Consider the following 24,170-nt stretch of genomic DNA (forward strand, 5'->3'; position numbering starts at 1 on the left):
AAATACATAAGCTATTTTAAAATATATATGATTCTTTTTTGAAATAGACTTACCAAGCACTTTTACAACAATGGTATATTCCTTTTTACCACAGCTGTTCTCCAGGGTTAAGATATATTTTCCTGCATCATATTTGTTCACATTTTCACAGCGCAAGAAAGTGTCAAAGTCAGTTGACTTTATGTCCAGTCCAATCCTGTCTCTTAGATTGACATTTGGTTTAGACCAAGTAATCTTTGGAGGTGGGCGTCCTTTTACTGGTACATATAGTCTCATAGTAACTCCAGCACGTAATATGAGTGTCTTCCTTAAGTCCGCATCAAGTTCTCCCTCAGGTGGAACTGTTTAATTTCGGGTGAAGAAGTTAAATAAAAATTTAATAGTCAAATGTATTTCCAGGGACTGGCCTTATCACTCCTAAAATACATTTATTTTCTAGAGCTGATTTCTTGTTCTTTAAAACTTCCTTAATACAATCCTCAAAATCATTTTTGTGTTCTGTACTAATTGTTGATCTTTCCATTTTCCACTATGCTTTAGGCTTAACCAGGTTTTCCCCCCGGAGGATCTGTACCTCCTCTTTCATGAGCCTTATGTACTCTGAAATGCTACATATATTAAAAGGAAAGTAGACGATTGATTTTTGGCTCCCTTTCATTCTTGTTTTTTCCTTTCTATATTCCATGAAGGTATTCTGCCACATATTCTAGCTCTCTTTATTATTTCATAGTAGGAAGAAAAGTACCTGGAGGGTGACATATAATATCAAGTAATTCAAATAAAGGGGAAATTATCATGGAGGATAAGCAAATAGAAGAAATAAGAAGGGAAATTAAGATGGAGAGCCCACCAGTCACATACTTAGGGAGATGGTGGATTGGAAAACAGAAACCCTAAGAATAGTAAATAGCTCACTACTTAGTTAAAAGGCCTCTTTATTCCTAAAATAAAATTCTTACATTCCAATAAAATTCTCTCATTTCATGTCTTTTGAAGACAGGAAATTCTTATATATATGAAAAGCTTTTCAAAACCACAAATCATGTGCATTTGATTTGCCTGTTCCACAATACCGTAAAGTACCCACCCAGCTCTCCTAAAAAGTACTCTTGGAGTTACCAGCTCTACACCTTATTAATAAATTAATCTACCTAAGGGAGTTCTAGTCTCCCTCTTAGAATATGATTAATAGGAAAAGCCTTATGTATTCCCCCTGGTAATACTTACTTAAGATATCCTTGGGATAGTGTTTATCTGGCACATCACTGGGGTCACTGTATCCAATCTTATTAACGGCATACACACGGAATTGATATTGTGTGTCTTCCATCAGGCCAGTAACCTCAAAGCGGGTTTTCTGTAGATTCTGTGGTAAGTTGCACCTCACCCAGTTATCGGAGTCAGCCCGTTTTACTTCAACGAGATAACCAATGATAGGGCTGCCGCCGTCATAGGCTGGCTTGCCCCAAGATAGACTCACAGAGCTGCGAGTTGTATCATATACTTTAGGGAAAGCCGGTGGGCCAGGAGGATCTGAGAATAAATAATGATAGGAAATTTTCATTAAAACCTCCTTCCTGGGTGTTTAATGCTGCTTTTAACACAGGATATGGAACTCATTCATGAACACTTACACTGAGGGTCCCGAGCATAAGCGGCCTTGGATGCGTCACTGGGTTTGCCTGGTCCAGCTTTATTTATAGCTGTAACACGGAACTCATATTCGGTACCTTCTTGAAGACCTGTTGCTTTTAATGTTCTTTCTATAATAGGTTTTCTGTTGACCTTAGTCCAGTTAACAGCCTGGGTTTCCCGCTTTTCAAGCAAATAGCCAGTGATGGGTGAGCCGCCATCATCTGCTGGTGGCTTCCAGCTGACTGTCATGTGATCTTTGGTTATGTTGCTAATAACAGGAGGATCACAGCGTCCTGGTGGGTCTGCAGAAATTGATTGAAAAGTTAATTTCCCAGGCTAAAAGATAATATTTAAAAAATAAAATGAAAAACCACCGGGAAATGTTCCTACCATATGGGTTTTTGGCAATTGCTGGTTCAGTGAAGACTGGATCGCCTACTCCATATTTATTTTCAGCACAAATACGGAACTGATACTCATGGCCCTCTATAAGTTTCTCCACGCTGCAGCTGGTGATAGGCACAGTTGCAGAGACTTGAGCCCAGTTGGGCCTGCTTGTTTCACGTTTGTCAACAATATAGTTGGTGATTTCTGAGCCTCCATCTTCAAGAGGCAGTTCCCAAGAAAGCATAGCACGATCTGAATACATTTTGTTGATTTTAACAGATGCTGGAGGACCCGGTTTATCTGAAGGAATAAGGAAGAAGAGTGAATATGTGGAATGGGGAATGAGTATAGAGTAGAGGTCTGGAGACCTGGGCTGCAGTCTTTCTATTGTCAATTTCCTATATGACCTAGGAGGTTAGTTAATTTTTTAGAATCTTAGTTTCTTCACTTGTAAAATTAGGTAATTGAAATATGTGATTTCTAAAGCTCTTTTTAACTCTAAAACATGGTTCTGTCATAAGAATAATTCTGTGCATAGGAAATATACATTAGAATATGAATGTCTTCTCCCACATTATTCTGTAAATCCTATTTACATCCCATTATCCAAAGTAAAATATGGGATTCCAATGAAGTTTATTAGTTACCTAACACTTTAAGCTTAATGGTGGCTGATTTAGAACCACTTGAATTTTCAGCAGTAATGGTATAGTCTCCTGAGTCCTTCCGGTTCACGCTGAATAGCTCCAAGGTGCACAGATTCCGCTGCATGGCCATCTTTATGCCTTCTGCTGGTTTTAGCAGTGTGCCATCTTTTTTCCAAGAAACCGTTGGCATTGGTTTACCAAAAACAGTAGCATCCAAGCAGACATTAGTTCCAGCTTTCACAGTAAGCAAAGATTTCATAGCCACACTCAGGTCTATCCTGGGAGGGACTGGAAAGAAATAAGATAAAGGACTTAATGTATGCAAAGCTATATTATGTAATCCTTATTAATAATAGTGGGAAATTCATATGCTGCTTCTTTCAAGAATGGAATTTTAGTGTTATTTCATTTTATTTTTAATAGACAAATAATAATTGCATTATTGAATAACTATTGAAATTATATAGTTGCCACAGTTGTGTATCTTGCTTTTTAATTTAGCATGTTATTATGATTCTCCATAATCATAATGTTTGTGTCTATATACAAAACATCATTTTAATTTTCCTTTTTTCCTTAGGTGTATATTTAGTTTTTTATTAGGAAAAATGACCATCATGAATGCTGTTACATCTTTGCCTATAATACTCAGCAGAATCTTACCATTTTCTGCGAGGATAGTCACTGGATCAGAAGGTTCAGAAGGTGGGCTAATGTTTACCGCGGTCCTGGCAATAGCTCTAAATTGATACTGAGCTTTCTCTTCTAGGCCAGTAGCTGTGTACTCTTCCTGGGGAATCTGGTGAGGTGCAGTATTGCACCGTACCCATTTATCACCAGGAAGTTTGCAAGCTTCTACGAAATAGCCAATAATTTTACTGCCTCCATCATGCTTTGGACGAGCCCAGATCAGAGATACAGTACTCTTGGTGACATCAATAACTTCAGGTTTCCCAGGAGGATCTAAAACAAAAAGAGGTACACTCACCATTTATCTTACCAGCAGAAGTTTAAACTTCCATATTTCACATTATCATCCCTGCTGCTAAGTAACAAGCTCAACAGGATGATAATTATCCCATTTTAATAACCGTCCAACTAGTATGCACTTTTGAGTCCTTGCTGTATGCTTTAAAGGAAATTATATGTCCTTTTCTTTTTTTAATACGTCATCTTCATTGTAAGAGATAGAACATATTCTTAAATGGGAGTTGTAATCTTCAGATCTCTACTACTCTCTATGTCTTGGAGTCCAAATCTTAGACTCCGAGATTTAAATGTGCCTCCATAATACTAAAACAACAACAACAACAACAATAAAAAAACCCCAAAACTTACCAACTGGCATTCTTGCAGTTACATATTCTGTGGGTTTGCTGGGTGGGCTGGATCCAGCTTTGTTTAGGGCATAGATTCTGAATGAATACTCAAGACCTTCTACAAGGCCAGCACAAGGATATTCAGTTGACCGGACAAGAGTATCATTGGCTTTCACCCACAGCAAACTGTTTCTTTCCTTGCGTTCAATCAGATAACCAATAATGGGGCTCCCTCCATCACTGTCTGGTCTGTCCCAAGCAACAAAAATACAGTCCTTGTTGACTTTGGTGACTCGTGCATTCTTTGGTTCACTAGGAACACCTGGAGATGAAGACAAGGAAGATGTCAGTTTCTACATTAAGTAACAAACTAGAAAGAAAACATAACTTTTTTTCTCCATACCAAATGGGAACTGTGCAACCATCTTTGGAGATGTGAGAGGCTCTGAAATGCCAAATCGGTTTTCAGCACGGACCCGGAAGATGTACTCCTGGCCTGGGATCAGCTTTCCAACCCTGCAGGAAGTTTTTGTGACTGAAGCTAGAGCCGTGACCCAGTCACCTCGGCTTACATCACACTTCTCCACTATATAATTGGTGATGTTACTGCCTCCGTCCTCCAGAGGGATGTGCCATGACAGGGAGCAAGCATCAGCATCTATATCAGAAATGTCAAATGGAGGCTGAGGGGGGCCGGGGGCATCTGCATGAACCAAGAGGAAAGAAATGTAAGAACAAGGATTTGATGCGTAAAAATGTTTCTGAGCTTCATATTTAGATGGCCGTTTGTCTAATACTTAACTTACCCATGACTACAACTTTGATTTTCTGAGTGTCTGTCCCAGAACTGTTCTCTGCTGTGAGGCTGTAGTAACCACTGTCTTTCCTAGTCACATCTTTTATGATCAGAATTGAAGAGCTGTCTGCTTTATGCACTGCCAGGTGGCTGGATGTGACAACTTCATCTTCTCCTTTTTTCCATTTACAGGTGGGATGAGGCTTTCCATACACATGGGCTTCAATTCGGAGTTTTTTCCCAGCTTTGATAGTTATTTGCTCTGGCATAAGGATCTTTGGTGGCACTGAAAGTAAAATGAAAAGATATTAATTTTGGAAGGTGGATAAGTTTCTTCTGGTGGAGAGCTATACTGGTGCAAATTAATGCTTGTATTACCACCAATTTTTTTTATATATACTTTAAGTTCTGGGATACATATGCAGAATGTGCAGGCTTGTTACATAGGTATACATGTGCCATGGTGATTTGCTGCACCCATCAACACATCGTCTACATTAGGTATTTCTCCTAATGCTATCCTTCCCCTAGCCTCCCAACCCCTGACAGGCCCCAGTGTGTGATGCTCCCCTCCCTGTGTCCATGTGTTTTCATTGTTCAGCTCCCACTTATGAGTGAGAACATGTGGTGTTTGGTTTTCTGTTCTTGTGTTAGTTTGCTGAGAATGATGGTTTCCAGCTTCATCCATGTCTCTGCAAAGGACATGAACTCATCCTTTTTTATGGCTGTGTAGTATTCTGTGGTGTAAATGTGGTGCCACATTTTCTTTATCCAGTCTGTCATTGATGGGCATTTGGGTTGGTTCCAAGTCTTTGCTATTGTGAACAGTGCCACAATAAACATACATGTGCATGTGTCTTTATAGTAGAATGATTTATAATCCTTTGGGTATATACCCAGTAATGAGATTGCTGGGTCAAATGGTATTTCTGGTTCTAGATCCTTGAGGAATCGCCACACTGTCTTCCATAATGGTTGAACTAATTTACACTCCCACCAACAGTGTAAAAGCTTTCCTATTTCTCCACATCCTCTCTAGCACCTGTTGTTTCCTGACTTTTTAGTGATCACCATTCTAACTGGTGTGAGATGGTATCTCATTGTGGTTTTGATTTGCATTTCTCTAATGACCAGTGGTGATGAGCTTTTCTTCATATGTTTGTTGTACAGCCAATATTTTTAAAAACACAGAATAGGGTAGAAAACATAAGAATGCACATGATAATAAATGGGTATTGTTTCAGGAAATGTTTTTTAGTTATATATGTGTTTGTATAAGTTTATTTACTGTGTGTTTTTGGCCCACTCATGTGTTTGAAAGCCACTGTTCTCTATTGTTTTTCAAGAATTTCTAGAGCTAGATTCCTCAGGGAGAAATGTCTACATATAAGAGAAGAAATTCTAATAAACTTACCACATGACATAAATGAAGCAACGACTACTTACACAGTTGTTCTTTGGCTTCATACACTCCTTCAGCTTCTCTTGGCAAACTGACTCCAACAGCATTTCTGGCCGCTACTCTAAATTTGTATTTCTTTCCTTCCTTTAGGCCAGTGACAACAAGGCTCAGATCTTTTACCACTGAGTACTCTGTCCAGCGATCTGCAGGCTGCTCTTCTTCTCTGTAACTAATGATGTAGCCATCGATTTTAGCACCTCCATCACGTAGGGGAGGTAACCAGGCTAAGGTGGCACTGTTCTTGGTCATTTCAGTCACTTCTAATTTCCTTGGGGGATCCGGCTCACCTAGAAGAAAAACATAATTTAGAAGATTACCTAGGTAACCTAATCAAATCCCCTTTGTTAATGTACATAAGAGTTTTAGTATGCCATTTGCTCCAATGTACATAGAACCTGTAGTTCAGTACATTAAAAGTAAAACATATAAGATGAGACAGATCAAAAAAGTGTTTCATGAGTGAGATATTTATTACACTATTTCGGTCTCTACAAATGAAATCTCTTTCAGAAGTGGATTAAAATGGTATTAGTATCTTGACCTTGCTAAAATAGGAGACTGGGGTTAAAAGGAGGAAGAAAGCATAATACTTACTTAGAGGATCTGATGCAAGCACTGGTTTTGGGACATCTGTTGGGACACCAGGGCCATATTCGTTGACAGCAGTTACTCTGAAGTAATACTCATTCCCAGGGACAAGATTGGTTACATGGAAGCTTGTTTTCTTAACTTCTGGGGTAACGGTCGACCATGTCTTTCTGTCTGCCTCACGTTTCTCCACGATATAATGTGTCACTTGGCTCCCACCGTCGTTTTCAGGAGGGGCCCAGGACACATGGCATGATGTTTTAGTGACATCTGAAACTTTTAAATCAGACACAGGTCCAGGAGTGTCTGTAAAGAATCATAAAATCAGATATACATGTCTCCTCAGCATCCCTATTAACAAATTCATTTTTGAAGTGGGAGGGAGAAGCATTTTAGTAACCCACCTAATACTCTGACATTTACGAATACAGCCTTTTCTCCTGCTGGGTTCACAAGTGTTAAGGAATATTTTCCTGAGTCATCACGGGTAGAATTGGGGATGACAAGGAAGGCCATAGTGTCAACCAGATCAACTTGTCCTTTTCTGACCACATTATCAATGCCAACTTTTCGCCAAGTGACTTTAGGGGCTGGTCGTCCTCTCACTATAGCAAAGAGACGAATAGGGCATCCTGCTCTCACTATGACCAGTTTCCTCATGCTGGCATCCAAATCAATCTCCGGAGGTTCTGCAAATGACATTAACGTCATTAATTGATTTTTCAGAATGTGGGGAAATCATAAGAAATTAAGTGTGAATGAATCACATGCTAAAGGAAGGACTTACCTAGTATTTCTTTAGGTTTGATAGCTTCCTTTAGCTCTGCAGGGCGCCCAATACCAACTTGGTTTTGGGCACACACCCTGAACTCATATTCCTGGTTTTCATCCAAGCTGGTAACAGTGAATTCCTTGCGTACAAGCTGTGCTGCAGCATTACACCGTTTCCAGCCTTCATCAGGAGACGCATCTGCTATTTTTGGTCTCATTTCCACAACATATCCAATGATCGGTGCACCACCATCATAGACTGGTTTTCCCCACCCAAGAGTTATGGAATGTTTGGTTGTATCAACCACTCTGAAATTGGTTGGTGGACCAGGTGGCTCTGAAAATAAAATATACATATAGTTAACTACTACTAGTGATACTTCAATGTGTAATTTTATATAGCCTATTCTCAGTTAATCAAATATAGGTCATCCAATTTTTCAATTAGTGTCCTCTTTATTTTCCTTCATAAAAATGAGAATCTACTATTGTTTGTACCTTTTAGGTATTTTGGTAAAAGGTCTATTTGGAAAAATATTTGCTAAATACAGTTTGGATGTTACAGATTTAGATGTTACATTAACTTATTTATCGAATACTTCTGTGCTTGAGATTAAGAGTTGATGTAATATCAGAAAAAACAAGGACATCCTACCTATGGGGTCTTTTGCCACCACCGGTCTTGAAGGCAAGCTTGGTTCTCCAATTCCAATTTCATTTTCTGCCTTGACACGGAACTGATATTCATGGTCTGGGAGGAGATTCTGTACTTTCATACGTCTCTCAGGGATTGCACTCTTGTTGACAGGGACCCATCGTGTTGAATGCTTTTCCTTTTTCTCCAAAAAGTATCCAGTTATAGACTTTCCACCATCATATTCAGGTGGATTCCAAACCACAGTCATCTCTTCTTTGCTTACTTTAGTGACTTCTGGGGGATCAGGGCGACCAGGTTTATCATACTTGGTTTTGGCTATGACTGGTTTACTTTCTGTTGGAGGCCCTGTGCCTATTTTATTTTCTGCACGGACTCTGAAAATATATTCATTTCCTTCTATGAGACGTGTTACTGTAGTACCAGGTGTCAAGACAGTAGCAGAATAGGTAGACCAAACCATTCGCTTTGTCTCACATTTTTCTAGAATATAATTTTGGATTTCACAGCCACCATCATCTTCTGGTGGATCCCAGCAAACAGTACACCTATCACTGGACACATCAACAATTTTCAGATTTCTCACAGGACCAGGCTTATCTAAAACGTTGACAGTGGCATAGGCCACAAAACTGCCAGCCGTGTTAGTTGCCGTAACTACATATTTACCCCCATCACTTCGCTTTGCTTTAGTAAGAGAAAATTTAGATGAATCAGCACGGGTATCAATCTTGACCCTTGGTGATCTTGTTAAGTCTGTAGCATCTTTGTCCTTGGTCCATGCAACTTCTGGGAATGGTTTGCCTCTAACCCCTGCCTCAAGCCTAATGGTGTCCCCTGCTTTGACAGTTAGGACCCCACTTAATTTCAGATCAAGTACTGGTTTTTGTAAGTCTTCTTTCACAACAACTTCCTCTGTCTTCACCCAGTCACTTTCCCCACCTTCATTCTTTGTTTGCACTCTGAACTCATAAATCTGGTTTTCAACACATCTGTCAACCATGTAGTGAGTTTCTTTAATGCTTCCTTTATGCACTCTTTCCCAGTCATCGGAGCCCTTAAGCCTTCTCTCAACATGATATGACAGATTTGGACTGCCACCATCATAGTCAGGCCTCCGCCACTTTAGGTAGACAAATGTCTTTCCTTTATCTGCAATGTGAAGGTTTTCAGGCTCACCTGGTCTGTCAATAGGGTTAATAGCCAGAATGGGAGTTTTTGTTTCGATGGTTGGCCCAACACCTACTTTATTCTCTGCACAAACTCGGAAATAGTATTCATTGTTGGCTAAAAGGTTGGCCTTGATCAATCGTTTAGTGATATCTGATGCAACAATTGACCAGCCTTTCTGGTTTGGTTTGCGATATTCTACTATGAAGTTTGTTATTTCTGAGCCGCCATTATCTAGTGGGTTTTCCCAAGAAATTGTACAGTTCTCTTTGGTTACATTGGTAACCTTCAAATTCTGGCAAGGCCCAGGTCTGTCAAGGACGTTAACGATGGCTGAACCTTGGGCATGTCCACTGCTGTTCTTAGCTGAGATGATATACTTGCCATGATCAGCTCTAACAGCTTCTTTAATTTGTAACTCAACACGAGGTAGATCCTGAATAAGGTCCACCCTCTTTTCTCGGACCAATACTTTGCCTTCCTTAGTCCAAGTTATGTCTGGTTCAGGTCTGCCTTTGACTCGAGCTAGAATGCGGATAGTTTGGCCTACTCTCACGGTAATAACATCACGACAAGTAACATCAAGTTCTACTTCTGGAGGATGAAGGATATCTTTTGCAATCACAGATTCTGCTAGTTCTCTTGGCTCACCCTCTCCTACAATATTAGCTGCCTTTATACGGAATCTGTACTCATTTCCTTCAATTAGTCCAGGTACCCTAAAGGCACATTGCCTAATGAGTTCATCTTTATTAATCCTGTTCCATTGTGCTGTGCCAGGTTTCTGACATTCCACTACGTATCCTAGAATGGGGCTACCACCATCACTGAGAGGCTTTGTCCACACCAAATCAGCTGTTTCTCTGCTCTTGTCTTTCAGTTTAGGATTAATAGGTGGTCCAGGTGGTTTGATGGGCCGGCAAGCTTTTATTGGATCAGAACTTGGGGATGGTTTGCTTAGTCCTGCAAGATTTTCAGCAAAAACTCTAAACTCATATGTATTTCCTTCATAGAGTCCAGTCACTCTGAACTTCAGGTCAGCGATAGGTGTTTTGTTGACCCTCACCCATTTGCCAGTTACTTCTCGACGTTCCACATAGTAGCCAGTTATTGGACTGCCACCATCAGATTTTGGCAGGGTCCAAGACACTGTTGCTGCATTTTCAGTAATGTCAGTAACCACTGGTTTACCAGGAGGAGATGGAGGACTAAATTTATGCTTAGCAACAGTAGGTGTGGAGTCAAGGGGAGGACCAACACCTATCTTATTCTCTGCTCTAACTCGGAAAACATATTCACAGCCCTTCTGCAGATGTGGGATTTTCAGCTTTGTCTTACTGCTTCCGGAAGAGACAACACCCCACGTGTCTTTCCTTGTATCTTGTTTCTCAACAATATAATTTATCACAGGGCTTCCTCCATCATCCTTAGGTGGCTGCCATGAGATAGTCATGTGTTCAGGAGTAACATCCAGAATATTAATAGGACCTGTTGGTGGCCCAGGAACATCAAGAACAGTAAGATGTACGGCTACTGTTTTGCTACCGGCTGCATTGGAAACTGTGATTTGATATTCCCCAGTGTCTCTCCTTAAGCAGTTCTTAATGGTAAGTACTGATGAGAAGTTGTCTGTTTCAACTGTGTAGTGCTCATCGGTTTTAATCTCACTCCCATCGGTTGTCCACTTTGCAGTAGGAACAGGCACACCTCTTATAATAGCAGGGAATCTGACTGTGGTTCCAGCCTTTACCACAAGACCTTCAATTAATTTCACATCTAGCTCCACGGATGGAGGCACTGAAAAGTAAACATGAAAAAATTAGATTTTGATTTTCACCTATATGAATAATTTTAAAAAGAAATAAGGTAATACTGCTAGTCCAAAAATTACCTAGTTTTTCTTGACATTCTATCGGGATAGTTGTGTCAGGGAGACCAAGACCCACAATGTTTTCAGCTTTTACACGGAATCTATAGGTCTTTCCTTGTTGTAGTCCAGTAACCACACACTCTAAGTCTGTCACAGTCTTAAATTTAATCCAGTCCTGGGTGCCTTCTTCTTGATATTCTACCAAATATCCAGTGATTGGAGAACCACCATCACGATCCGGCTTATTCCAGACTAGGGAGACTTCAGTCTTGTCAACATCTACATGGTGCAGGTCCTTGGGTGGCCCTGGGGGACCTTTTCAAAGAAGAAGTTATGATGAAAAAGTAATATTCTTAAAGACAGTCAAACAATAGTTTTGTATTCAGAGAAAGCAACTTACGGAGAGGATCCAAAGCCTTGATTGGTTTCGGTGTTCCAACAAAAGGACCACGTCCATACTGGTTCTCCGCAGCTACTCGGAAGAGGTACTGGTTGCCTTCATTCAGATGCTTAGCGAAGTGACTCTTTTTCTTTGATGTAGCTGAGAGAGGTGACCACTGGGCGCTGGCAACATCTCTCCTCTCAACCACATAATTGGTAATAACAGAACCACCATCATCCAGTGGTTCTTTCCAAGTAAGGTAACATGAATCTTTCCTAATTTCACTGACTTCCAGATCTCTAGGTGGCCCAGGTTTATCTAAAAAGTGTTAAATAACAGTTTTATAAGTAATTTTATCCAAATAAGAGCTCAAAATTATCAAAATTCATTTTTAATGGCATAAGTATTAAAATTCTTACCTAATACAAGTACTTTTACTGAGACAGTTTTTGAACCAGCTGGATTCTCCACTGTTAAAGAATAAATTCCACCATCTTCATGGGCAGCATTACGAATTTCAAGCTTGCTACCAACTGGAGTCACATCAATTCTTGCTTTAGTTGGAGCATCTCTGTCTTCTTTTTTCCAAGTTACTTTTGGGAATGGCACTCCTTTGATGATGGCACTAAGTCTTAGAGTATCACCAACCTTAATGTGTTGTTCTCTTGCCATGTTGGCATCAAGAATCAACTCAGGGGGTTCTAGAATAAAGAGAACAGAACACTCAGATTTGATCCATAATGCAGATTACAATTAAACACATACAATCAGACATCTATTTTCCTTGCAAACACAAGTGAGAGCATTTTACTCACCAAGCCTGTCTTTTACTAGGACTGGCTCCGGAACATGAGCTGGATCTGATTCACCAGCTTCATTGACTGCTAACACTCTAAACTTATAGGTTTGACCGTCCCGAAGACCAGTGACTTTATATTTAGTTTCAGGACATGACTCAGGGGTGTGATTGGCTCTTCTCCACTCTTCATCTCCAACTTTCTGGTACTCAACAATATAACCCAGAATCTTGCTCCCACCATCATGACGTGGTGGCTGCCAAGTTAGATCGACTGAATTGCATGTTGTATCTATTGCTTCAGGATTAACAGGTGGACTTGGTTTAGCTAAAAAATAAAAGTAAAAAACGAATTAGCATATAGCTGAAAACAAAATTAGATAACATGAAAACTGAATAAATCCATTAATACTATACCAATTGGATCTTTAGCAAAGACTGGTTTGGATGGTGGGCTTGGATCTCCAATACCAATTTCATTTTCTGCAGAAACCCGGAATTCATACTGACATCCTTCTAGAAGATCAGGAACCCTAAATTTAGTGTATGGATGAATAGGATCTTTGGTAACTCTAGCCCATCGTTTAGACATAGTTTCTCTCTTTTCCAGGATGTAGTTTGTGATGGGTTTTCCTCCATCATGTGGCTTATTCCAGGTTACTAATGCAGAGTCTTTGGTAACTTCTGTAACAATTGGCTGATCAGGTGCATCAGGAACCCCTGTAACAAATGTTGGAAAATGCGTTAGAAATTTATTTCTTTATATTAGTTTTATCAGCATTGAATCACTAAAAAGAAACATAATGCATACTGAAACGATCTTTGGCTTTCATTGAATCAGACACCAGAGGATCACTTATTCCATACAGATTTTCAGCATGTATCCGGAAAATATAATCTTTTCCTTCAAGTAGTTTAGAAACTTTGCATGTTGTTTTAGCACTTGCAGATGTCACTGGCATCCAGACGTCTTTACCCACTTCCTTCTTCTCAATAATATAATTGGTGATTTCACTGCCTCCATCATCTAAAGGAGGCTTCCAAGAGATAACCATGTAATCTTTGGTCACCTCATCAAAACTAACTGGTCCTACTGGTGGTCCAGGACGGTCTGCAGAAAAAAAAAATCATGGCACAAAATGTTATTTCCATTTCTGCTTTTGAAAGAACAGAAGATCTATTCTTTCCACTAAATAAGACTTACCAACAACATTAACTTGACAGAAACCTTTCCTAGAGCCTGTACTGTTCTCCACAACCACACAGTATTTGCCAGAATCTGAACGTTTGGCCTTGATCTTCTCTAAAGCAAGTGTTGTTGGTGTAGTCTTTATATGAGTGCGATCATCTTCCAGCACATCAGCTTCATCTTTGAACCAGGAAACCTTAGGCTTTGGTTTGCCTGAGTAACGGCCAGTGAGGGCAAAAGCTTCACCAACTCGAATCGTGAGCTTATCTCTGAAGTCGAGGTGAAGCGTTGGGGGTGCTAAAATTTGTAATTATAAAGGCAAGTCATTTTTATTGATGTCTTATTACAAATCTACAAATGTGCAAGTTTCAGAAGTATAAATTGTAGTAGACACATACCCAGCTCATCCTTGCAAGTGATTGGTTTGGTGCAAAACGATGGTTTGCCTTGTCCAACAATGTTGACAGCACTGACACGGTACTCATAGGTATCACCTTCTTTTAAGCCTTTAACAGTGTATTTTCTGCTAAGCAAGTTGTCATTTGTAACTTTGTGGAACTTCTCAGTCCCAATGAGCCGACTTTCTAGGACATAGTTAATAATTTCTGACCCACCATCATACTTAGGAGGATTCCAAGTCAAAGTTACAGTATTTTTAGTAACTTCTTTGACTTCCAGGTCTTCAGGACGCTCTGGTACAGCTGCGAATATAAGTATAGGAATTGTGGTAGAAAAAAATGTCACATTAAGAATGTAGTAGGATGTAGTGAATATTCCTTTTCTGAAGATTGCATTTAAACATTAAACTCTCTGCTCCCATAAATAGCAAAAGAGATCTCATCATAAAACTATTAGAGTTAAAAAGGACCCAATAGAATTGAATTTCTTCACTTGACAGATGAGGAAATAGAGGTTTGTTGAGGCAAAATAATTTAGGAAAGGTCTTCAGAATTGGTAGTTTTAGAAGTAGGAAAATAATTCAGTTTCTATTAATGCCATTAAGTGGGAAATTAAAAAAAATCTGTGAGGTATAGATGGAAGAAATTTGATAAATGAGCTAGGAGTGGTAATGCCAGCACTTTCGGAGGCCGAGGCAGGTGGATCACTTGAGGCCAGGAGTTTGAGACCAGCCTGGCCAACATGGCAAAACCCTGTCTCTACTAGAAATACAAAAATTAGCTGGGCATGGTGGTGCATGTCTGTAATCCCAGCTACTTGGGAGACTGAGACACAAGAATCACTTGAACCTCAGAGGTGGACGTTGCAGTGAGCCAAGATCATGACACTACACTCCAGCCTCGGTAACAGAGTAAGACTATGTGTCAAAACAGAACCAAAAAGAAAAAAAAAAACAAAAAGAAATTCAATGAATTATACATATTTGTAAACTCTCTTTCACAATCACTGTCCAAATACTACCAAATCAGATACTGAGTAGTTGTGTGATAACTGCTTGTCAAGTGAATGAAATGTACGGCATTTATACACATATTTTTTCACCATAGTCTTGTACTAAATGAGTAAAGAAGTGATTAAGTATAAATTTTTTTTTTTTTTTACTTACTTATTGGCTCTCTGATAACAAGTGCCTCTGATGTCTCAACAAATGGACCCATGCCAATACTATTTTCAGCCGCAATTCGGAAAAAGTAGGCTTTTTCTTGAATGAGACCCTGGACAGTAGCATTTTGTCGGGTAACTGTATATGTCACTGGGGTCCATGCTCTGCGGTCAGATTCACGCTTTTCAATGACATAATTGGTGATTGGAGAGCCTCCATCATCTTCTGGAGAAAACCATGTCAGTTTGCAGGACTCATTGGTTAGGTTGTGAGCTAGGAATGGTGTTCCAACGGGACCTGGAACATCTGGAAATAAGAAGAAAATATTTCAAGCTGTTTGCCTTCAATGAAAGATAATGCTCAACACTTGTTTTTTTAAAAGGAGACAAAAATGTTGTTTTGAAGAAAGTAAGGTTTTGTGTCTACTGAGTTAGTTTTTCCTTCTGCTATCTAGTCAATACAAAAACAGTCAACCACTTTTTTTTTTTTTTTTTTTTTGAGATGGGAGTCTCGCTCTGTCACCCAGGCTGGAGTTCAGTGGCACAATCTCAGCTCACTGCAACCTCCGCTTCCCAGGTTCAAGCAATTCTCCTGCCTCAGCCTCCCAAGTAGCTGGGACTACAGGCATGTGCCACCATACCGGGCTAATTTTTGCATTTTTAGTAGAGACAGGGTTTCACCATGTTGGTCAGGCTGGTCTCGAACTCCTGACCTCAAGTGATCCACCTGCCTTGGTCTCCCAAAGTCAGGGGATTACAGGTGTGAGCCATAGCATCAAGCCCCATATTTGTTAATGAAGTAGGTTTGCAACAGTTATTGGTTACCATGGTTTTAGTAGAGGCTGAAGGGAAAATAAAAATGCTTTTTAAAAGCAATTTGTGAGTGAGTTGGACAGGAGGGAGCTGGGAGGCAAGCATGCAGAGGGATACAAGAGATGGATAAGAGTGGCATAGTCAGTTTCTATGTCCAGTTTCCTCTGCAGGGGAAAAGGAGAGAGAGATGGTTTATTTCTGGATGACCAGTGGATCAACAAGCAGCATAGGAGGCCCCAAATTTCAGAATGACTTTGAGGAGGTTGCAAATAATTAACATGGAAATGTACCAGTTCTCAAATTAAAGTAATAACCATTAGGCAAAAGAGCTTTAGGTGCTTGAAACTAACCTGAAAGTTTGTGGGACTACTGCTTAATGAAATATTTTTCCTTATGCCATTCTTATATTAATTATATTCAACATAGAACTGGCAATTTTCACATAAAAACTGTGGCTGGAGTATTGTTGTGCCTAGAGACATGCTTAGAAAGAGCCCTGAGTGGAAAGGCTTCGTGTTCTGAGCAAATCACTGGACTAAAGCCTCCAATGAGAGCCATGAAAAAGCCTCATAGAGTTCAACTCTATATTCAGTGACTAGAAATGCAATATTGATAACCAACTATGATGCTTCTCTTCAATTAGAATACTGAAACCCTTCAAACAGGTTTTTGCATTATTATGATAATTTAGCGATAGGGGTAGAGTCTCATGATGTGAAATGGTCAGCACTGGCAAATTGTTAAACATTCATGTACAGTTTAAGGAAAGTTACAGATTGTTAAACATTCATGTACAGTTTAAGGAAAGTTGCTTCTATGAAAACTATATAACAACATAATAGACACTATGGGGGCAAGTTCTATAAAAAAGCCATATTTATTCTGGGCCATGATTCAGAATACATATTCATGGCCTTCTAGCAATTTGAGAATTGTGTACATGCACTCTTTAGGTTCACTGGAAACATGGATGCATGTCTTCTTGTTAGCATCTGTTTTCTCAATTATATAATTTGTAAACTTAGACCCACCATACAGAATACACATAGAATAAAAAAGTAAGGAGGAAATTTTTAAAAATTCTAATAATGTTCAACGTGATTATGGGTGATTTTTCTTATTTTCCAAAATGTTTGTTACATAGCATACAGCATAGCTTTGTGTAAATATAATAAGAATGTTGGTTTAAAAAGTTGCACAGACAAATTGAAAGTATTTACCTAATACATCAACAATAATTGTCTTCTTTCTTTCTCCGGCTTCATTTTTGGCAAGAAGAGAATAGACGCCTTGATGGCTCCTCTGGCAGTTCTTGATGACCATGGATGAGCTAATGGCTGTGGTCTCAATGGTGGCTTCTTGAGGTAAGGTTCTTTCATTCATGTTCCAGGTGACGGTTGGAGGAGGCTTTCCAGACACATAGGCAATGATTCGGATCACCCCTCCAGCATGGACAACAATTCTGTCTCTGACACTGGCATCTAGCTGAAGGTCAGGTGAAACTGGAAGCAATTGAAAATTACAAATGTGATTTTTCCCCTTCAATCTGAAACATAAATACTGATGGCATAAGGAAGGATTGATAACTACCAAGTCTGTCCTTCATTTCAATGACATCTGTGACCTCTCCAGGTTCTCCAATGCCAGCAATGTTGACTGCTCTAACTCTAAATTTGTAGAATGCTCCTTCCTTTAATCCTGTCACAACAAGCTTTGTTCCTCTCACTTCTTTATCTTTACCCTGGGGAGAAATCATAGACATTTTATAATTAGAATAGTTCTTTGTAGCTTCTCGCTTTAATGGCTTCCTAAAGCATCACCAGCAGCCTATTTAACTGTTTACTCTGGGAAAATTGTTGCTGGTTTAGGTTTTAGGGATAAGATATTACAGGCAACACTGAATGGAATAACTTGGCAGGAGTTATGCTTTAAAATTATTGTCAAATGATTAAACCTTGATTTATTTATTCCACATTCCAGGGTTTATAACCAAAAGATTAGTAATAACATGACTTAACTTTTGATTCGATTTCTGACATAAACAGATGTTTGGAATATGAGTTAAAATTATGCTATTTTCCTGATTTCTGAATCCAAAAAGTATACACAGAAGTTAATGGGATTGAGAACAACTATGACATTTTTTAGTTTATTCATAGTGCATTTCCTTAGTGCCAAGTTTTCCTACCTTTTCCCATTCTTCTTTTCCTTCTTCTTTATATTCAACGATGTATCCAGTTACTTTGGATCCACCATCTTTTAGTGGGGGAGACCACTCCAGATCTGCAGATGATTTAGTCCAATCTGTCACTTTGGGAAATGGAGGACCAGGAGGGGCTGCAAAGAGCCAGTATACATTAGTATTCTTGACTTTTCCAAGGCACTTTTGGAAAATAAGATTTAAAAAAAAGGAATGGTTTCAAGGCTTACCAATTGGATCTCTAGCAGTCGCTGGGTCTGATGGCAGACTTGCTGGACCCACGCCAGCAGCATTGATTGCATATACCCGGAATTGATAGTCGGAACCTTCAATAAGACCAGTCACTTTATAAGAAACACCCAAAGTCATGGCTTTGATAGGATCTCGGTTAACTCTCTTCCATCTCTTTGAAGTGGTGTCTTTCATTTCCAGCCAGTACCCTGTCACAGGAGAGCCTCCATCATATTCTGGCTCTTCCCAGTTGACAGTCATGGAGTTACGAGTCACGCTGCTAACTGTTGGTTTATCTGGTGCTCCAGGGACAGCTGTGAAAAAGATCATATTGATTATAAGAAATTTTAAAAAAAAAGTAAAAATGGCTTTGTATGTGAAAATGTTCTCCTACTTACAGAAGAGGTTTCTCGCTGTTTCAGGTTCACTGTCAAGAGGTTCTCCAATGCCATATTTATTCTGGGCCATGATTCGGAATACATATTCATGGCCTTCTAGCAATTTGGGAATCGTGTACGTGCACTCTTTAGGTTCACTGGAGACATGGACCCATGTCTTCCTGTTAGCTTCTCTTTTCTCAATTACATAGTTTGTAATTTTAGACCCACCATCATCTTTAGGTGGAAACCAAGATAGTGTCATTTGATCTGCTGAAACAGATTCAAATTTTATGGGTCCCACTGGAGGGCCAGGACGACCTAAAATGGTTTAAAGAAGGAACCCTTTATCAGTCAGATGATTTTAAAGCCAAATGTTATTTATGAACAGAAAAACAAGTAATTTTAACCAAATCATGCAGTCTTTACCCAGGACATTCAGTCTCATCTCCTTTGATGCTGTTCCCAGATTATTTACAGCTGTGATGGTATATAAGCCAGTGTCACTCCTGCGAGACTGCGGAATAACTAAAGTGCAAGTATCATCCACCACCAGTTTGTTGACATGGGTGTCATAGAGAACAGGTTCTTTGTTATCAGGCTTCTTTGGAGGAGCTTTAAACCAGGTTAGTGTCGGGAATGGCACACCTTTAATTTTGGCCACAATGTTAACATCAGTTCCTTCTTCAACCTCCATGAATTCTTTTAGATCAATTGATGGTGGGCCTAGATTATTTAAAAAAAGTTGTCATTAGGGGCAAAAAGCATTGAGGGATAGAAAGTAGAATTCACGGTTACTATAAAGTTGTTTGGATCCACTGTAGGCAGACTTTGTAGCTCAGCCCAAAATAAAGAATGGTTCTGTCTTTAACACTATTACGCTAGTTTGGGGAGCAGGTACACGGGGTCAGCATCTTTTATTGGATCTACATGTGGCTATATATCTGTGCTTGCCTCACTTTATTTGGCATCATTATGCATGTAATGATGTGTATTATTATATTCTCATATCCTGACAAAAGGGAAGAGAGGAGATTGTAGTAGGAGAGTATCATGGGATACTCTCTTTAATATTTACGCAGAATTATGAAGGGATACACAAGAAGGTGAATTCCCCTTTTAAGAAATATAACTGTTAATAAAAGGAAAGCAATTTTCCATTTTGCACAAATTTAGGACAGAAATATTCAAAGAGGGTAGTGACTACAGTTTCTTCACACTTAGATGAGAGAATAAACAAATACACAACAGTAGTGATGGTAATTATCAGAGGAAGAATTATTACCATATATATATATATATATACTTCATTAAAATGGATATATCTTTTCTCATATAGAGAAACAGAAACTTGATTGTGAAGATAAATGTGTCTCAGCAGTTGCTAAGAAAATGACCGGTTACTTTCTGTCCCTTTTGAGGAGCATGCAAAGAAATTGCTTTAGCCTCTGATAAATAAAACAGACTGCCATGGAGAAAATTACAGTGAGGAAATTACAGACATCATCTTTGAACAGGGAAAAGGTAACAGGTAAGGGAATGTGAAAATTCTGTGGAAATTGAAGGAATGAGTAATTAAGTAATGTGCCCATGTCTACATTCAAGCCATAGTAGCTTCCTAAGGTACAGATATAGCTCTTTTAATTGTGAACTATTATTGAACACCTAGGAAGGCAGCTGTAAGGAGGACATTCTTTGTCGGTACATTGGTACTTACATGTCTGGTCTTTGACAGTCACAGGGCCAACAGTGGCTGAAGGCTTGCTGACTCCTGCAGCATTGACAGCTTTGACTCGGAATTCATATTCCCCACCCTCTACTAGGTCTTCAACAGTAAATTGCAGTTCTTCCACATCACGCTTATTGCACTGCCTCCAGGCTTCTTTCTTTGTCCCAGTAGGGTCCCATGCAAGGCACTCAACAATATAGTGGGTAACAGGGGAGCCCCCATCATTCTTCGGGGGTTTCCATGACAGATGCACTGTGTTCTTTGTGATGAGGCCAATCTTGAGTTTAATAGGAGGATCAGGAGGATCTGTAAAAATAATTAAAGGAAGTATTAGGCATTGTTTATAATAATATACTTCAATTTTGAGAAGATATTTTAAATTTAGATTTTAAAGCTTACATATCGGATCTCTGGCAGTGGTCCTCTGAATGGTTTCCACAGGTGGGCCAATACCAAAACGGTTTTCTGCTCGCACACGGAAGAAATATTGCTGTTCAGAGAGGAGATCAGGCACTACAAATGTGGTGCTTCCACAGTCTGGATTGACTTTGGTCCAGGCTTTTCCATCAATAGTCCTCTTCTCAATAACATAGCCTTTGATCCTGTCTCCTCCATCGTCGTCTGGCATCTTCCATGAAAGTCTGCAACTACCCCTTGTGATATCACTGACTTTCAGATCTTTGGGTGGGCCTGGTACATCTGTTGGATGTAAATCACAATATAAGCAACGTTCCTTAAATGCTTAAAAATAATTTGTTTTTATTCTGTAGCAACTTTCAAAGTCTTTCTTACCCATGACTTTAACTCTGCAATTTGCAGTCTTTTGTCCTGCTTTATTCTTGGCTGTGATGCTGTATTTGCCTGTATGAGATCGTTTACACTCCGGAATAATAATTACTGAGGAGTTTTCAGCAGTCTCCAGCTGTACAAAGAAAATAGTAGTCATACATTGAATGAAATCATAGCAATATTGAAGGCAACCATATTCTGAATTATTTTAATTATTATTTTTTTACCTGTGCATCTTCGGGTATGTCATGAACTCCATCCTATTAGAAAAGGAGACAGTCAGTTGTAGTATAAATACTCCTTATAGTGATTCAGTGGAAAAAAGAGGAGAATGGTTATTTTCCTACCTTCATTGCTTTCTTTGCCTTTCCATCAAATTCCCAAGATGATTTTGGTGTTGGGCGTCCCTTGATGACAGCAGGAATCCTAATCTGTGAGCCAGCTTTACAAACCAGACAGTCCTGTGCTCCAATGTCAATGAAAACTTCTGGTTCCTCTGTAATACCACATACAATTTAACAGGATTTAGCTCATATTTGTCAAAAGTAATTGAAATATCTTCAGTAAATTAATCAATTTCATAATAAGATCAAAAGAGGAATACATAAACTGAGTAAGTACTAGTACCTTGAATATCAGTGGCAGGGATCTCCCCAGTTGTATCACTTGGTTCAGATTCACCAGCTTCATTAACAGCTTTCACTCTGAATCTGTACTTCCTGAGCTCTTTCAGATTAGGCACCACACATTCACAGGTAGTTATAAGTTTGTCTGGTTCATTTACTCTTTTCCAGTCAGTAGTACCTTCTTCTTGCATTTCTACAATGTATCCTTTGATTGGGCTGCCACCATCTTTGGCTGGAGGTTTCCATCCTAGTGAGATGCTTGACTTCGTTTTATCTTTAACTTCTGGGCAAGAAGGTGGCCCCGGTGGAACTAATAACAAAAGAAAAAAAAAAAAGCTTCATCAGATTTTGAAGCTGATGAAGTGCTGGAATCTTTTACTACACATGATCATATATTATTTTAATCTATTAAAATATTAAAATAGAAATGCTAAAAGGAAATACAGTTGCCTTCTAGAGAAGAGAAATAAAGGAAATGGTCCATTTTCCTTTAGCATTAATGCAAAAACAGAGAAAGCAAACAACTAACTGGGAATAGAAAGACTACTTCCTATCTTGTTAGATTTACATTCTATTTATACATGATTGGTAAAAAACTACTTTACTTTTGAGATCCCTTTGAAGAAATTCTACAATAGCCTTTACTGAAAACATGATTTAAATTTAATTTGCCACAATATGAAAATTTAAAAACGATTCCATCAATAGCTAGTAAATCTTTGAACACAAACTAATCTTAATGCCCTTTAGGGACAGGATCAGTGTCTACAATAATCCCATAACAATCCTTTACCTTTCTGAAATTGCTTTACAATTACAGAAATTCTTTTACTGTACTTGTCTTTTTAATCTTAACTTTTCCCCCTCCAGTGGTTAATATAGATCCTTGCACAAAGCACATGTTCAATACTAGTTTGCAAATGAATGAATAACTACCTCATTATATAGGTATATATGCTCCACATAGCACTTGAGTATTTAAAATTTTCTTTTTAACAAATAATTGAATTTTTCTTCTATAGAGAATCTAATCAGATATGTAGCAAATAGGATGAATTATTATGGCCACAGTATTTTTTAATTTTTGAACGAATCTGCTCACAGATCTTATAGAAGAATTTTTCTCTCTTATTTGACCTCACAGACTATGCCTGAGAATCCTAAATCTTTGTTCAATAATATTATAGAAAAGCTAACAACATTTTGTTTTTTGTTGAATTCCTACTGGAAGGTCTGACTGTTTAGTGGGAGAGATGATTTCCCCAGTATCTAATGAGATAGAAATTTATTTAAAGTATCAGAAGACATAGGAGTTTATAGTCCAGGTCTTTATTATTGTGATTCCTCATAAAATATTTGGTTTAATCCAAGAGTTTACAAACTGTATGATTTTATGTATGTGTGTATGTATATATCTGTGCATGTATGTATACACACATAAATATATACTTCCGATAGTCTATGTGAACATGAACCTTTTTTATTTTAATAAATAAAATAATTTGGCATAGAAAAATGTAAGAAATTTAAGGCAGAATTATACATTTAGTGACTTTGTGCTTTAGAAATTAGTCCCCAGAAACGGAAGCATACTTACATATGGGATCTCCTGCAACCTCTGGATCTGATGGTTCACTGGGAGGACCAATTCCTGCAGCATTTATTGCCATGGCTCTGAACTGGTATTTAACGCCTTCAAGCAAACGAGGAACATTAAATTCCACGCCTTTCAATCCCACTTTGGTTATTGGTGCTCGGCTAACACGTGACCAATAAGGACTTCCCTCTTCTCTTTTCTCCAGCCAGTAGCCAGTAATTGGAGAGCCACCATTGTCCAAAGGAGGAGTCCAGCTCACTAGCATTGATCCTTTGGTGCGTGCCAAAACTTTTGGTTTTCCTGGAGGTCCAGGAAGGCGATAAGGATCTTGAATGACTACTTTATCTGATTTGCACTCATCACTGATTCCATATTTATTCACTGCCCTGACTCGGAACTCATACTGACCATTGGGGATAAGTTTCCAGATCTAGAAATTAGAAAAACAGAAATTTATTGAAGAGAATATACTTATGTTGATTTTCACTCATTTAAAAATTCAACTTATTTTGGGAGGGATGACTATAAGAAGAAATAAATATGTAGACTCAAAACATGGGAAGACAGAGAAAAGGAGAAAG

At 38.9% G+C, this 24,170-nt stretch overlaps 1 protein-coding gene and 1 long non-coding RNA gene across 2 annotated transcripts in view; one reads left to right on the forward strand and one right to left on the reverse strand.

The window, feature by feature from the left end:
- Window positions 1–24,170, reverse strand: part of TTN (titin) — a 281,502-nt gene that overhangs the window by 54,262 nt on the left and 203,070 nt on the right. The window contains exons 261-296 of the mRNA XM_063695029.1: window positions 23,590–24,019; window positions 21,994–22,302; window positions 21,714–21,862; window positions 21,594–21,626; window positions 21,370–21,499; window positions 20,977–21,276; window positions 20,566–20,883; window positions 19,278–19,574; window positions 18,870–19,169; window positions 18,471–18,785; window positions 18,229–18,377; window positions 17,631–17,781; window positions 17,261–17,542; window positions 15,232–15,534; window positions 14,066–14,368; window positions 13,683–13,964; window positions 13,290–13,589; window positions 12,896–13,198; window positions 12,498–12,806; window positions 12,102–12,383; window positions 11,701–12,000; window positions 11,322–11,615; window positions 8,261–11,227; window positions 7,622–7,942; window positions 7,239–7,523; window positions 6,841–7,140; window positions 6,231–6,533; window positions 4,795–5,070; window positions 4,392–4,691; window positions 4,008–4,310; window positions 3,333–3,632; window positions 2,670–2,957; window positions 2,026–2,322; window positions 1,635–1,937; window positions 1,228–1,533; window positions 54–341 (exon numbers count right to left, since the gene is read on the reverse strand). Coding sequence (XP_063551099.1) covers window positions 54–341; window positions 1,228–1,533; window positions 1,635–1,937; window positions 2,026–2,322; window positions 2,670–2,957; window positions 3,333–3,632; window positions 4,008–4,310; window positions 4,392–4,691; window positions 4,795–5,070; window positions 6,231–6,533; window positions 6,841–7,140; window positions 7,239–7,523; window positions 7,622–7,942; window positions 8,261–11,227; window positions 11,322–11,615; window positions 11,701–12,000; window positions 12,102–12,383; window positions 12,498–12,806; window positions 12,896–13,198; window positions 13,290–13,589; window positions 13,683–13,964; window positions 14,066–14,368; window positions 15,232–15,534; window positions 17,261–17,542; window positions 17,631–17,781; window positions 18,229–18,377; window positions 18,471–18,785; window positions 18,870–19,169; window positions 19,278–19,574; window positions 20,566–20,883; window positions 20,977–21,276; window positions 21,370–21,499; window positions 21,594–21,626; window positions 21,714–21,862; window positions 21,994–22,302; window positions 23,590–24,019 — 12,676 coding nt within the window. The remainder of the gene's footprint in view (window positions 1–53; window positions 342–1,227; window positions 1,534–1,634; window positions 1,938–2,025; window positions 2,323–2,669; window positions 2,958–3,332; window positions 3,633–4,007; window positions 4,311–4,391; window positions 4,692–4,794; window positions 5,071–6,230; window positions 6,534–6,840; window positions 7,141–7,238; window positions 7,524–7,621; window positions 7,943–8,260; window positions 11,228–11,321; window positions 11,616–11,700; window positions 12,001–12,101; window positions 12,384–12,497; window positions 12,807–12,895; window positions 13,199–13,289; window positions 13,590–13,682; window positions 13,965–14,065; window positions 14,369–15,231; window positions 15,535–17,260; window positions 17,543–17,630; window positions 17,782–18,228; window positions 18,378–18,470; window positions 18,786–18,869; window positions 19,170–19,277; window positions 19,575–20,565; window positions 20,884–20,976; window positions 21,277–21,369; window positions 21,500–21,593; window positions 21,627–21,713; window positions 21,863–21,993; window positions 22,303–23,589; window positions 24,020–24,170) is intronic.
- Window positions 19,569–24,010, forward strand: LOC134756662 (uncharacterized). Its single transcript, XR_010129639.1, has 2 exons — window positions 19,569–20,379; window positions 23,558–24,010. It is a non-coding gene; the product is annotated as an uncharacterized lncRNA (long non-coding RNA).

This window comes from Gorilla gorilla, chromosome 11 (assembly GCF_029281585.2).
Source record: "Gorilla gorilla gorilla isolate KB3781 chromosome 11, NHGRI_mGorGor1-v2.1_pri, whole genome shotgun sequence".
Classification (NCBI taxonomy): domain Eukaryota; kingdom Metazoa; phylum Chordata; class Mammalia; order Primates; family Hominidae; genus Gorilla; species Gorilla gorilla.